Below are 16,611 nucleotides of genomic sequence, written 5' to 3'. Positions count from 1 at the left end.
CACAGGTGCCAGTTGTGTGATGCTCAATTAAAAAATCACACCATTAACCCAAAAGCCAAAAAATTGGAATCTTCTTCCTTGCTGGTTACATGATGTCTGGTCATAGTAGCTAACCCGTTAGAGGGTGAAATTTTTGCTGTTATATTACCCCATGGGTGGTTGACTCTCTTACCCTTTGTACATTATTGCTATATTATCCCACTGGTAGTTGACCTTGTTACACTTTATACATCATTAGTATATTATCCCCTTCTTATAGTTGACCTGTGTCCCTTTTGTATGATGCTGTTCTATTATCTCACTGTTTGTTGACTTTGTTGCCCCTTCTTTATCATTGTTATATCATCTCAATGATGGTTGACCCTCTTATCTCACGTCTATTCTAGCTGTTATCTAAGCTGTACATGACTAATGCCCAAATGGTTTGGAATGGAACATTTGTGGAAGGAATGACAGAAATCATGAAGTTCATTGAGCACTTACCTTCAACAGAAACCTCAGTAGAAACATTTGACTGTCACCCACTGGCTGGTATGTATATATATATATCTTTTACTTGTTTCAGGCATTAAATTGTGGCCATGCAGGGGCACTACCTTGAATTTTTAGTCGAAGGAATCAACCCCAATACTCAGTTGTTTTTTTTTTCAAGCCTGGTATTTATTCTATCAGTCTCTTTTGCTGAACAGCTAAGTTATGGGGATTTAAACAAACTAGCATTGGTTGGCAAGTGGTGCTGGTAGACAAAACAGACACAAAGACGCACACTGTCTGTCTGTCTGTCTATCATCATCGTCATCATCATCATCATCATCATCATCGTCATTATCATCATCATCATCATCATCACCACCACCACCACCATCATCGTCATTATCATCATCGTCATTATCATCATTGTCATCATCATCATCATTGTCATCATCATCATTGTCATCATCATTTAACGTCCAGTCTCCATGCTGGGCATGGGTTAGATGGTTTGACATGGAGCTGTCCAGACTCCAGCTGTCTGTTGTGGCATCGTTTCTACAGCTGGATGCCTTTCCTAATGCCAACCACTAAGTAGAGCGTGCGGGGTGAATTTTATGTACCACAATGAAAATGACGAAAAATATTTAAGCTTCATGAATTAAAGAAAAATAGAATAACAAAAGAACTATAAATGACTTTACTATAAATTAATTTCCAAATAATTAGTACGTAAAATATACAAATAATATTAAATTAATTTATATTACTAGAAATAATAGGCCTTAATAAAATTATATATAATCATTTATGTATTAGGAAATATCTAATTTTAAAATTATTCCAGTTACCCTCTATGTCCCAAGTCCATAGCTCCTCCTCCCTCTCATCAGATTTTACAATGATGATGTCCCTAAATCTCTGATCATGTGAAGGGTTCTTTAGCTTCCAAATCCTTCTTTCCTGGATTGGTCTGCTTCTTGGCATCCTTCTGGCCTCAAGTCTAAAGTCACTAACGACTAGTCTATGCTGGTGGGTACATTCTTCACCAGGGTGGGTCTTTGTATTTAAGAGCAATCTTGCATCCTGCTGTCTGGTGAGGATGAAATCAATCTGGCTAGCAGAGTTGCCTGATTGATAGGTTATCAGGTGGGTGTCTGGGTTCCTGAAGTTAGTGTTGCAGATTAGGTTGCATGCATCATAGAACCCCCGGTAGCCTTCGTTTTGGGAATCCCCCCCTGCGCCCCAACACCACAGAAGATACCATCCGACATGCTCATTAAAATCTCCCACTGCAAAGATAAAGTCATTGCCACTCGTCTTTGAGGTAGCCTGTAGAAGGATATCATAAAAGTGGTCCTCCTCATTTTTTGGTAAGCCTGCTTGTGGGGCATAGACAGAATAATTGTAGCTATACTATTCTGCAAGACTTAAGCACTCTATTGCATACCCTGACTACCTCTATGACCTTACCCACCCATTTCTCCACAAGGAGTATACCTACACCCCCTATTTCATCACTGTTACCTTCTCAGAAGATTTTATACCTATGTGCCTTGCCTGTGAGGACCCTGGCTGAAGCTCCTCTCCACCTTACCTCTTGTATGCAGCATACATCAATGTGTCTCCGTTCAAGCATCTCTACAATCTCACTAGACCTACCTTTCAATGTACCTACATTGACAGTGCCAACTCTAAAAACTGGGAAAAGAATGTGGGAGAAGGCGTGGGGAGGGGAGATGTTATTCAGTGCCTGAAAAGAAGGTTTTTGTGTTCGTTTGATAGACATGATTCACCTGTTCTCACTTTTGACCTGTCATCATTCAAACATTCAAGTGTGTTGAGATTGTTGCCCCTCCTGGGGGTAGGAGTAGGTGTTAACGGCATTGTAAGTATAAGCACTATGGACATTGTAAAATTGTAAATTTAAGCAGATCATCATCATCATTATCATCATCGTTTAACATCCGTTTTCCATGCTAGCATGGGTTGGACAGTTCAACTGGGGTCTGGGAAGCCAGAAGGCTGCGCCAGGCCCAGTCTGATCTGGCAGTGTTTCTACAGCTGGATGCCTTTCCTAACGCCAACCACTCCGAGAGTGTAGTGGCTGCTTTTTATGTGCCACCTGCACAGGTGCCAGATGAGGCTGGCAATGGCCATAATCAGATGGTGCTTTTTATGTGCCACCGGCACGGAGGCCAGTCAGGGCGGCGCTGGCAACGGCCACGTTCGGATGGTTCTCTTACGTGCCACCGGCACTGGTATCTCAGCTACAATTTCCATTGATGTTGATATGTAAATAAATAAATAAATAAAGATAGATGAAGGAGAATATGAATATCAATATGCCAATGTTAGATTAAGTAGGTGGGCAGCTAAACCAGTTGCATTTGTCCTGGGAGAGAGAAAGGGAGAGGAACAAGTAGGTGCGTGCACACACACAGAGGAACAAGCATGCACATACAGCCCATTAGCATTCTCTTTACACTTTGATGCGTCCACAGAAATTACTGAGTAATTTATTGACAAAATTTGAGTCAAAACAAAAGATAGCTGATTAAAAAGATGGGCAAGCCAAACTAGTCGCATTTGTCCCGTGAGAGACGGAGAGGAAATTGCAGGTATGATCGAGGATACCACCAATGAGAAAAGAGAGATATCTGGTAATGGTGGTGGGAGCAGAGAGAAATCTGGTATTGGTGGTGGGGGTGGGAACAAGAAATCTGGTATTGGTGGTGAGGGTGGGAACAAGAAATCTGGATTTGGTGGTGGGGGTGGGAACAAGAAATCTGGTATTGGTGGTGAGGGTGGGAACAAGAAATCTGGATTTGGTGGTGGGGGTGGGAACAAGAAATCTGGATTTGGTGGTGGGGGTGGGAACAAGCAAGGGTTAATTTAGAGAGAATAGCACCAAGAAGGCGTAGTGAGTGAGAAGGAATAAGAGAATAGTATGAAAAATATTTAGCCAACATGAAACGGAGGGGGTAAAAAAAAAACAATGAAGCAAGGGTTAATTTAAGAGATAGTAAAAGAAATATGTAGCCAGCTTGAGAACACAGGAGCGGGGGAGAGTTAAGATTTCATTTGGAAATTACATGATGAATTAAGGAAAAAAAAAATGAAGGCTGAGAGAGATTATGAAGTTGTATATTGAAGAGGCAATTTAAATAATTATTTTACCAAAGTGGCTTTTAGTAAATAATGCATATTAAAAGTATTAATAATGAATGAATGAGTGAAAAGATTGAAAAAATTATATATATATATATATATATATATTAATTAGAGACAAAACCACTATTTTGCAAATCAAACAAAGAAAGACTTAATCTAATACATAAAAAAATTTAATATAAATTAAATAAAATTAAATTCGCCACTACAATTGTTTCGTGTCTCTTCTAAGGACATTCATCAGGTGGATTTCAGGAAGAGACACGAAACAATTGTAGTGGCGAATTTAATTTAATTTAATTTATATTAAATTTTTTTATGTATTGGATTAAGTCTTTCTTTGTTTGATTTGCAAAATAGTGGTTTTGTCTCTAATTAATATTATATAATATTTTGCTATAAAATTGGATTTATTCCCTAATATTTATTATTATTATATATATATATATATATATATATATCAAGATTGGAGCCTGGTCCAGCCATCTGGTTCGTCAGTCCTCAGGGAAATCATCCAACCCCTGCTATCATAGAAAGCGGATGTTAAACGATGATGATATATATATATTAATTATACTAGCACAACACAACTACTACCATACTTGCTGGTCTATAAAAATACTGATCTTAAAAAGCCTTTCACCCTCTTTATATATATGTATGTATTTTATTGTATTTTTGGGTGTGTCATTACACCAATAATAATAACACATGCACTTGTTCAATATCACTTCTTTATTGTTAATCAATTGGTTAAATATCTAACTTGTGGGTCACTTGTTTAACATGTTGGTTAAACAGTCAGTTAGTTGTTCATTAGTTTGTTAGTCAAAATTCTTTTGTCACTGTTTGCAGCCTTTTCGGTGACTTAGTGACTGTGCCTCTTGCTCCAAGGTCTGCTCCAACAAACAACTGGTCATTTAGCCAGCACATTAAATAAGCGATCCATTCGTTAGATATTCAATCAATTGGCTAACAGTAAAAAATGGTATTGAACATGCGATTATGTTATTATTATTGACGTAATGATATAAGGATTCTCCCAAGACACAACAAGATTTGTTTTAAGCACGTGAATTCACATCATGAATCTTGCTCACCAAGTACAAAAAGTACAAAAAAAAAAAGATGTGTGTGAGACCGACCATCATTATCATCAGTTAATCTCCATGGACATTAAATGATGTTCATTAATGGACATCATTTAATGTTAATGGACGTACAGGTACAGGCCATCATTTAATATTAATGGACATACTGGTGCAGTCCATTTTCCATGCTGACTTGGTTTGGACAGCTGAACAGGAACTGGCAAAGCCAGGCTCTGTACCAGGTCCTATAGTCTATTTTGGCTTGGTTTCTATGGCTGGATGCTCTTCCTAATATATATATGTTTCTTTATTACTCACAAGGGACTAAACATACAGGGGACAAACAAGGACAGACAAACGGATTAAGTCGATTACATCAACCCCAGTGCGTAACTGGTACTTAATTTATCGACCCGTAAGGATGAAAGGCAAAGTCGACCTCGGCGAAATTTGAACTTAGAATGTAGTGGCAGACGAAATACGGCTACGCATTTCTTCCGGCGTGCTAACGATTCTGCCAGCTCGCTGCCTTCTTCCTAATATATATAATCACCAGCATCAATTAATGTCTGTATCTCGTGCTGGCATGGGTTGAACAGTTCATCAGCAGCTGGCAAGCCAAAGGACTGCACCAGGCTCCAGTGTCTGCTTTGACATGGTTTCTATTTATGGATGTCCTTTCCTAACACCCACCACTTTACAGAGCGTACTAGGTGTGCTTCAGTCAAGTGGCACTGGTCCTTGTGAGGCGACCAAGTAATTCTTGAGACAAAACCTTGCAACTGAGTGTGTGTGGTGGGGAAGTAGTATTGAGGAAGGTCACTTTATGCCAGGTGATGAGAGATGTTAAAGCACGATAGAGGGGCAGGAAGAGGTGTTTTGCTGTGCGGACGCGAGGGGGATCAGCACATGGTTACCCCCCCTCCCCCCGTTGGAAGAGGAGCAGGTGGGTGGAGAAGGTGCATCAGAATGTATCCTCAGGTTAACTGAAAATGAACAAAGAGAACTTCATGGAGATGTGGGTGGATAAAGGGAAATCTTGTGTTTAGTGAACACAGGTGGAGGTGCGGTCAGTCATGAATATCAGTTGAAGAGGAAGGTGGAGGATGTAGGTGTGTGTGTAAATAGATATATATATACAGGATGTGGTGAATAAGCTGTCATGTAAATTAACCCTTTCGTTACCAAACCGCCCAAAGCCGCCCCCAAAAATATTTTGGTTAATGTGACCAAACTGCCCAAACCCGGCCCGTATTTACCTATTCATATTTAAATGAGAATATCAGAGCAAATCTCTTTAGTACATTCGTGAAAACAAGTGATTATACTTCGTAAACAGTTAATCTACAGTTTTGTACAACGATCGAAGTGTAATTTTAATTCCGTGAATTTTGGGAGATTTTTTTCCGAAATTTGTTCCTATTGTGTTTTCAAAATTTGTAATTCTGACAAAAAATGGATACGAATTTCATTATATCAAGCAGCGAGTCAGAATTCGAAGGATTTTCTACTGAAGACCTTGATAAATCTAACTCTATGACTGAAAAAAAAAGCACGTGGTATTTGATAATGAATCTGATGTTTCATTTTCCGAAAGTGAAAACAGTGAATCCGAGAGCTCCGACAGCGATAAAGAAAATGAATTGGCACCTGAATGGAGTGAAAATTTAAAAACTGTTTCTTTCGGTGATTTTTCTGAAGAAACTGGACCAAGCCACAGACTTTCCCAGGAGAGTAGAGTGATAGACTATTTCTTTTTACTTTTTCCGGTGAGTCTATTTGAACTCATTACGGCGGAAACGAACCGTTACACTAAATGTAAACAAAGCGAAAGAAAGGATAGTTAGTGGTTTCCCACAACCTTAAATGAAATTAAGACTATTTTGCCATAAATATTATTATGGGTATCAGAAAGTTACCCAGAATAACAAATTCTATCGTAAAATTTTGTTGTATACCCAACTGAATATTAGCTAATAACCCATTTTCTTTAGCGATATTTGAACAAAATTTTAATAATTTTATATTTTGTTGAATTTACCTGTATCTACCTGCAATTAGAGTCACTTTGTGACAAAAATTATAGTATAGAATTGGTTGAGAACATTTCATTAAATTATCTTCCAAAAATCACATTAATATATTGATAAATAAAAAAGTTATAGTTGTTTAATGAAACCAGACTAAATTTATGATTATGTTAGAAATTAATTGAAACACATAAGGGGTGTATTTTGGTCAGAAATATAGTAACGAAAGGGTTAAGCCAAAATGAAAATAACAGTGACATCTCATGTTAACAGATATATTTACTAAAATTACTTAAAAATATCTTTAAATACTAAAGAGTAAATTTATTCAATAAAATCACCATTGGCTTCAACCACATTCTTCAGATGGCTTTGGAATCTCCTGCAACTCCTTTGGACGGTCTCCTTATTTAAGTTGGTGAATACTACCTTCAGTTCATGTTTGGTGTTACAAGGAGTTTTGTTGGTCTGTCACTCACCTGTGCCCTGCACATAATAATGAAGTGGGTTGCAGTCTGAGGAATTAGGTGACCATCATAGCTTGTCGGGGGACAAACACAGAGACAAACAGACACATACATTCAAGATGGGCTGCTTTCAGTTTCTGGATCCTAAATCCACTCATAAGGTTTTGGTCAACCAAGACTCTTGCCCAAGGTGCCACACAATTGGACTGAACTGAGGCCCATGTGGTTGGGAAGCAAGCTTCTTACCACACGGCCATGCTTGTACGCACACACACACACACATAAAATAGGTACTAGGGTTGACTCATTTGTCTAAAAGTTCTTCAAGGTGATGCCCCAGCATGGCCGCAGTCTGACGACTGAAACAAGCAAAAGATAAAAACATAAAAATATATATATGGAATGTAAGTTGTAATTTGGAAGAAACTCAATAACAGCTCTCTCCTCCTTCTCCTTCCCCTTTCTCTCTCTCTCTCTCTCTCTCTATATATATATATATATATATATATATATATATATATATATATATATATATCACGTGATCACGTGACCGACCAGACCATCAGATGTTGTTACACATCGCTGATCACAATGCGTTTGCATTGTTTTAGCCTTCGAATGACGCCACCCCGCTGGCTAAGCAAGCAGGCCAACAGAAGAAAGAGTGGGAGAAAGAGTGGTGAAAGAGTACACCAGGGATCACCACCCCCTGCCGGAACCTCGTGGAGCTTTTAGGTGTTTTTTTGCTCAATAAACACACACAACGCCCGGTCTGGGAATCGAAACCGCGATCCTGCGACCGCGAGTCCGCTGCCCTAACCACTAGGCCACTGCACCTCCACATATATATATACATATATAATTATGTAGAGAGAGAGGGAGGTGGGAAGCTCTTATTGTGTTTTTCCCCAGACAACTCATATCCCATGTTAAAGAATGATGATGATGATGATGTGTGTATGTATGTATGTGTGTACGTATGTGTGTACGTACGTACATATGCATGTAGAGAGAGAGGGGAGAGAGAGCACTCTTATTGTGTTTTTCCTAGATGACAGTTCACATTCCTTTTAGTGCACAGATCTGGTTTCTTAGCTAACCCTAACCCTTAACCCTTCAGTTATTATATGTCTCTTGAAATAGATAGCTTTTATTTCAGTTCACTTTGAAAATGATTAAAAACTAACTTTGTCAGTATCTAGCTGGTGTTTGGAACACAAATTAACATGGCGCAGGAGTGGCTGTGTGGTAAGTAGCTTGCTTACCAACCACATGGTTCCGGGTTCATTCCTTCTGTGTGGCACCTTGGGCAAGTGTCTTCTACTATAGTCGTGGGCCGACCAGAGCCCATCGTATATATGTATATATGTGTTGGATGCCGAGGTGGAAATCCACACCACCATCTCTTCGGTTATCTGGCCATCTCAGAGTTTTATCTTGGCTACAGAATAATTGTCACATATTATTTACAGATAAATTTCTTCTATTTACATAATTTTCTTTTGTTATCTTACTGTTTTTACCAATATATATATATATATATATATGTGTGTGTGTGTGTGTTTATGTGTTTGTATTTATTCCCTTAACATCGCTTGACAACCGATGGTGGTGTGTTTACGTCCCTGTAACCTAGTGGTTTAGGAAAAGAGACCGATAGAATAAGTACGAGGTTTCCAAAGATTATGTCTTGGGGTAGATTTGCTTGTCTAAAGGTGGTGCTCCAGCATGGCCACAGTCAAATGACTGAAACAAGTAAAAGAATATGGAAATTTTGATGGAAGTTCTTTAATTTAAATCACTTTAAAATGGTTATTTTGTATGATAGAACCAATGATGGTTTCAGACAGGTTGGCATTGAAAGGTCAACAAAACAAATCTCATCAAACACAAATAGTTCTGGCCTGATCACAGAGATAAGTGAATTTCTTAACCTGAGGCTAAGGTGGGGTGTCTAAGAAAGCAGAAGTCTTTAATAAAAACCAAATACAGAATGGAGAAAAATCTGAACAAAGGATGCTATTTGAACTCTGCTCTAACTGACCTACCCACTCTACATCATAGAGACAGGGTAGTATACCCAAGTGGCCATAGACTGCCACTGTAAACTATGCTCCTTTTTAGGAAAACCCATCTACCTACAGAATTTAGAAATGCACCTTGGAGAACATAATCACTAAAAAAAAATTATGTAGGGCAGAATGGAACCTTTGGCTCTGCTATGGTCAGCATCTCTGATGATGATGGGGGCATAATATAATGCACTAAGTATGTACTGTAGAGATATGTGTTAACCTTTTAGCATTCAGATTACTGTGTGAAAATATAATGCTTATTTATTCACATTGTTTTGAATTAATTATGCAATATCTTGTAAGTTCAAGATTTTGATGATGTGACTATTTTTAGAATGACACTAGCTTAAGGTGACCTGCTGGACTTGCAGGTGAGGTTGTGGTTGTTACTTTCTGTTGCTTCCTTTCTGTTTTTTATTGCCACATTCTCCCTCTTTGTTTCTCTCTCCTTTCTCTCTCACTTTCCCGCTCTCTTACTCTTCCTTTCTTGTGAACTCTCCCTTGCTTTCTCTTACTCTCTATCTTTAGCTATCTCTCTCCCATTTATAAAAAACAAAAGTAAGTTGAGAAAGAAAATAGTTTGAAAAATCAATCATGAATATCAGGCAGTGACAACAGAAAGCACACTCGCCTTTTGTACCTGCCACTATTTGAGCGATTAAAAATATAGAACAAAAAAGGATTTCTTTGTTAAATTTAGTACTTATTTTGGGAATTGCTCGACGATTGACCATGCAAATGAAAGCTCTAAACACGGGCTACATGTAGCTGCAAATTTCTTTCAGAAAACTGAAAACTGTAAACAATAAACCTAAAAGGCAAAAATACGTAAAAACTAGAAACTTTTTTCAACTTCAAAAATCTTGCCTTTATTTTCAAAATTTCGAACCCCTTTTCCGCACTTAAATTACAAATCCGCTTCTACTTTACCATGTTGAAAATTTGATTGAAATCGGGCAAAGGATGTCCAATCTAGACCCTCAAGTGTTCCCCAAAATCAATAAAATCCCTGTTTTCACACCAAAGCAACCACTGTAGCACCCGAAAATGTCTCCCAATCAATTTCTCACCTCAAGTTACCCCCTCCTGTAAATTTTAATCCCCTCCCAGCCCCATTTACACAAAAATCCAATTTGTATCAATGTTTGCCTTCTTCATTTTATAGATTAGATTATAGGGTAGGTGTGAGAGGCCAGGTTCTATTGGTTTGAATAAAAAAACACAGACTATTTGGGTCAGATATGATCAGTTTAAATGTCAAAAGGTTAAAGGAATAAATCAAGCAGGAAGTCCATAAACTTACAGTGTGGCAAGACAAGACGAGTGTTTGTAACCTGATTATACGCACCACCATACTGAAAATATGATCATGTACAGCAAGAGAGTTGGTGTGGTGTTTCTCTGTTGAGATCAGGTTACAAAGGACTGTGGTGAATGGTGGGTTAATGTGAAGCAGCCTCTCCAACCCATACCACCTATTGAGAAATGCACAAAGTAATAATGGTGATAAATACACATAAGCACAGGAGTGGCTGTGTGGTAAGTAGCTTGCTAACCAACCACATGGTTCCGGGTTCAGTCCCACTGCGTGGAAATCTTGGGCAAGTGTCTTCTGCTATAGCCTCGGGCCGACCAAAGCCTTGTGAGTGGATTTGGTAGACGGAAACTGAAAGAAGCCCGTCGTATATATGTATATATATATGTATATTTATGTGTGTGTATATGTTTGTGTGTCTGTGTTTGTCCCCCTAACATTGCTTGACAACCGATGCTGGTGTGTTTACGTCCCTGTCACTTAGCGGTTCGTCAAAAGAGACCGATAGAATAAGTACTGGGCTTACAAAGAATAAGTCCCGGGGTCGATTTGCTTGACTAAAGGCGGTGCTCCAGCATGGCCACAGTCAAAATGACTGAAACAAGTAGAAGAGTAAAAGAGAGTAAAGAGTATACACTTTCAGTGTGCTGTCTGCTGGTTGGAATACATAAAAAAAAAATGAATGTCTTGCATACCATCTGTCTTTCATTGCTCAGGAATTTGTCTGTGGCTAATGAAAATTGTCATACACTTGGGCTAATCACGTCTCTTCAGCCTCAACCTACACCAAGTAGAATTGAATTAATTGCACAGCATTCTTAATGATTGTTTTTCAGTACTGCCACTGTTTAAAGTAGTGGTACCTATTTACGGCCAGACAGACTGGACTGTGGAGTGAGACTGCATTGTGGACACTGCACAGTGCACTATATCTCACTGTGGGACTTATTTACATGACGGTTTAGTGTCTTCAATTATGGACACAGAAGACGTGACTGCAACACAATATCATGCCTGTTTAGAGCAAAGTAGTCTGGTTGAGAAGAATATGACATTGTGTGTCAATATGTAGGTGAATGGAAATGTTGACCATTTAGCATTGAGATTTCTTTGCGAAATATAATGGTTATTTATTCACATTGTTTTGAATTAATCACACATTCTGTAGCTTCAAAATTTCAATGAAGCATTTACTCTTCTACTTGTTTCAGTCACTTGACTGCGGCCATGCTGGAGCACCACCTTTAATCGAGCAACTCAACCCCGGGACTTATTCTTTTGTAAGCCCAGTACTTATTCTATCGGTCTCTTTTGCCGAACCGCTAAGTAACGGGGACATAAACACACCAGCATCGGTTGTCAAGCAATGCTAGGGGGGACAAACACAGACACACAAACACACACACGCATATATATATATATATATATACATACATATATACGACGGGCTTCTTTCAGTTTCCATCTACCAAATCCACTCACAAGGCTTTGGTCGGCCCGAGGCTATAGCAGAAGACACTGGCCCAAGATGCCAATGACACTGTAAGGTAGGTATGAGAGGTTGGATCTAGTCAGTTTTAACATAAAATAGATATTTGGGCTGGATTTTGCTAAAGACGTATTACAGTGAAGTATACCGACTGTGGTACCTAAGTGAACTGAACTGGAGAATGTATCAGTGCTGGACTCAATGAAGTGAACTGTACCCCTCTATGCTATCATCTTGATTGTAGACATAATTCACTGAATGATATCTTACTGTCTTATCTACTTGCAACCAAGAGAACTGGGCTGGTGAAGAGGTACTATTCAAATTAGTATGCTAGACTCTGCAGAGTTCTCTCACTTTTAACATAACTCACCAAGAATAAGCAGTGCCCTGCCCACACTTATCTCTAACCTCAGGATCACATATGTTGAAAGAAAGAGAAATATTACAATCTATGATCAATGGAAGGTCATTTCAGTTATTGCCATTGATTGCTTGACCTCTACTACTGTTCCAGCTTCTAAAGTACAATAGAAACAGCTGTGAACTGGAATCCAGTTCTTGAGAGATGGGAAAAGGTTGGAGTGGGGTAGTGTATCCTGTCATGGTTCACTCAACACATTTAAATTGTTCAGCTGCTATTTTTGTTTGTTGTTGTTATAACTAATGATTGCTGGTGTTGTTTAAAACTCAGGTGGGTAATGAGGGAGAAGAGCAATCCCAGCTGTGACTATGGCATTTATTTGTGTATACACACATCTTAATCACATTGTCCTATCTACTGCATCCTTCTTTTATTTATGAGACATAATTTGAAAGAGTTGTTGCAGGTTTAATCCTTCTGGGTGGCACTTTAGGCAAGTGTCTTCTACCAGAGCCTCAGGCTGACCACAGATTTGTGAGTGGATTTGGTAGATGGAAACTGAAAGAAGTATGTTGTGTATGTGTACATGTGTGTTTGTGTGTGTGTGATTATGTGTTTGTGTTTGTCCCCCCAACATCGCTTGACAATCAGTGTTGGTGTGTTTATGTCCCTGTAACTTAGCTGTTTGGCAAAAAGACCAATAGAATTATTCTATTGGTACCAGGCTTAAAAAAAGAACAACATCTGTTCTGGGGTTGATCCGTTTGACTAAAATTCTTCAAGGTGGTGCCACTGCATGGCTGCAGTCAGATGACTGGAACAAATCATCATCATCATCATCATTTAACATCCGTTTTCCATGCTGGCATGGGTTTCATGGTTTGACTGAGGACTGACAAGGCAGTAGGCTGCACCAGGCTCTAATCCGATTTGACATGTTTTCTACAGCTTGATGCCCTTCCTAACACCAACCACTCCAAGAGTGTAGTGGGTGCTTTTTACGTGCCACCAGCATGGGAGCCAGTCAGGTGACACTGGCATTGACCTATGCTTGAATGGTGTTTATTATGTGCCACCAGCATGGGGAGCCAGTCAGGTGGCACTGGCATTGACCTATGCTTGAATGGTGTTTATTATGTGCACCAACACGGGGAGCCAGTCAGGTGGCACTGGCATTGACCCATGCTTGAATGGTGCTTATTATGTGCCACTAGCATGAGGAGCCAGTCAGGTGGCACTGGCATTGACCTATGCTTGAATGGTGCTTATTATGTGCCACCAGCATGAGGAGCCAGTCAGGTGGCACTGGCATTGACCTATGCTTGAATGGTGCTTATTATGTGCCACCAGCATGAGGAGCCAGTCAGGTGGCACTGGCATTGACCTATGCTTGAATGGTGCTTATTATGTGCCACCAGCATGTGTACCAAGTAAAAGATAAAAAAGAAAGCACAAGTGATTAGGAAGAGAATTTAGCTTAGATAAGACTTTAGTTAAGGTTTGTGCCAGGGTGGCTTACCAGTGAGGCACATTTCCTACAGGAACAACTGTCTGTTCTTACCTCAGAACAGACCACTTCTAGACAGAGAAGGCCTTTGGCAGGATTTCACACTGAAGTTGGTGGTTGGTAAGAAATCTAGGTCTGGGTAATTGGATTGTGAAGGTCATTCTAATCATGGACAGAGAGGCTGTCAGTAAGGTGAGAGTTAGCAGTGAGTTCAGCTTGCAATTTACTTTGTCTTTGGGTATCCATTAGAGCATGTTTTTTGCCTATGAACCCCTTTGATTCCTACTTTCTTTGAGTGGACCCTCATAGCCATTTGATGTTAAATATTTTTTTAAAGTATAACCAATTTATCGTGCCTAAATTTTAACAACAAAATCTTATACGAAACCCCCTAGGTTCATATAGTCTTTTGTTGAGAACAACTGCCTTAACCCTTTCAGTACCAACCCGGCTGAAACTGCCTCTGGCTCTGAGTACGAATGTTTTGTTTTCATAAGTTTTGAATTAAAATCTTCCACCAAACCTTAGTCACATTTTATGTTCCTAAACACTAGCTGAATGATAACTAAGTTATTTTTCTAAATTCTTTGTTATATTTAAAATTAATTGAAAGAAACAGAGCATAAATATGGTAGTGAAAAGGTTAAATCTTAATTCTCAGTTGAATTCTGTTTATTATTGCTACTGACTGTTAATGGGAAAATTTGTATGTCAATGAAGTCAGTTGTCATAGCTGAATTTGTCTAAGAATTAGTGAAGAAATTTGAAATATGAAAGCAAAATGTAGGGTTAAAATAAACATGACTAAGACAAAAAGTTTAGCTAGTGAGAGAAAGGACAGGACTCTTGCCATCTCTGATGTGGTCATCCTCTTTTTTGTTGGTAACATTTTACTTATCTCGGTCGTTAGACTGCAATTATGCTGGGGTACTGCTTTAATGTGCTAAGTTAAACGGATTAACTCCAGTATTTTTTAAGTTCTTTAATTCTTTGACTTGTGTTTTACATTTTTTGCTGTGACCCCCTAAAAGCATTGAGGTTCTGGGTTTGGCCTGGATATTAAAAAGTTTGAGAACCACTGAATTAGATAAACTAATCAGCTATAAAGAGGGTGAGTGTTCCGAAAACAAAGTAACCAGGGTTGAAAAATGTTACCTCTGTTGGTAACAGACAGATTCTCACTTCAAGTACAGAACAGCTTGTATGATGCTTGGAGTTAAAATGTCTGATATTACACGGCAGCAAAAGCCTGGGCACTGACTGCAGAAGCTATGTGAAGGCTGGAAAGAAAGAAGGTGGGCATGTGCCATTGGATGTGTAATGTTGGTGTAAATGAATGATGAAGCAGAAATGAGCAGAGAGAGAAAGAAACTGGATCCTCCTTCTCACTCTCATCATCATCGTCATCATCATCATCATCATCGTCATCTAACATCCGTTTTCTATGCTAGAATGTATTAGACGGTTTGAGACAAGATCTGGTAAGCTGCAATGCTGTATCAAACACTCAGCATAGTTTCTACAGCTGCGTGCCCTTTCTAATGCCAACCATTTTACAGTGTGCACTGGGTACCTTTTTTGCAAGTACAAAAACAGGCTGAATCTTGAAAGGGACTTACATTGTGCACTCCCTGGCGTTCAACCACGCATTCAAGATCTTGTGGCTAAGAAGCAGTGTCAAGTATCTTACGTTTTGTATAATATGATTTTATATAAAATTATACATCGCAGGAGTGGCTGTGTGGTAAGTAGCTTGCTAACCAACCACATGGTTCCGGGTTCAGTCCCACTGCGTGGCATCTTGGGCAAGTGTCTTCTGCTATAGCCTCGGGCCGACCAATGCCTTGTGAGTGGAGTTGGTAGACGGAAACTGAAAGAAGCCTGTCGTATATATGTATATATATATATATATATATATATATATATATATATATTATATATATATAAGTATGTGTGTATGTTTGTGTGTCTGTGTTTGTCCCCCTAGCATTGCTTGACAACCGATGCTGGTGTGTTTACGTCCCCGTCACTTAGTGGTTCGGCAAAAAGAGACTGATAGAATAAGTACTGGGCTTACAAAGAATAAGTCCCGGGGTCGATTTGCTCGACTAAAGGCGGTGCTCCAGCATGGCCGCATCAAATGACTGTAACAAGTAAAAGAAAAAAGAAAAAGAATTTTCTATAATGTGACTTATTATTTACATTATTTACATTCAACGGATATTTGTCCTCCTCTTGTTTGTTGTTAACAAAGACTTTCTCACTTTCCTGAGCATCAAACTAATACACCAGCTTGTTGTTTATACAGCTGTCCTCATCTTTTGTTTTTCTGTAAATTTCAAATATGTATACATATTATTAAAAAAAACAAACTCAAACTTTGATTTTCACATTTTATTTACTATCTTATAATAACATAATATAAGATAATATAATATAATGAAATGGTAGAATATTAAATGTCCATTCTGATTGAACTAGTACTTTCATGAATTAAACTATGCAATCTTCAGGTTCATATAGTAGTGGTGACAGTTATGTTTTACCATTTATAAGGTTGTCCCAAAAGTTCGTTGAAAGTCTTGGAAAATAATGGTCTTTATTTTGAGGAATAATTTTTGTTGTTTT

At 38.8% G+C, this 16,611-nt stretch overlaps 1 protein-coding gene across 1 annotated transcript in view; it reads left to right on the top strand.

Moving 5' to 3' along the window:
* Window positions 1-16,611, top strand: part of LOC115218384 (NTF2-related export protein 2) — a 65,164-nt gene that overhangs the window by 44,067 nt on the left and 4,486 nt on the right. The window contains exon 3 of the mRNA XM_029788165.2: window positions 387-531. Within this exon, the coding sequence (XP_029644025.1) occupies window positions 387-531 (145 nt within the window). The remainder of the gene's footprint in view (window positions 1-386; window positions 532-16,611) is intronic.

The sequence above is a fragment of the Octopus sinensis genome, linkage group LG13 (assembly GCF_006345805.1).
Source record: "Octopus sinensis linkage group LG13, ASM634580v1, whole genome shotgun sequence".
Lineage (NCBI taxonomy): Eukaryota > Metazoa > Mollusca > Cephalopoda > Octopoda > Octopodidae > Octopus > Octopus sinensis.
This window is presented reverse-complemented; position numbering and strand designations above follow the sequence as displayed.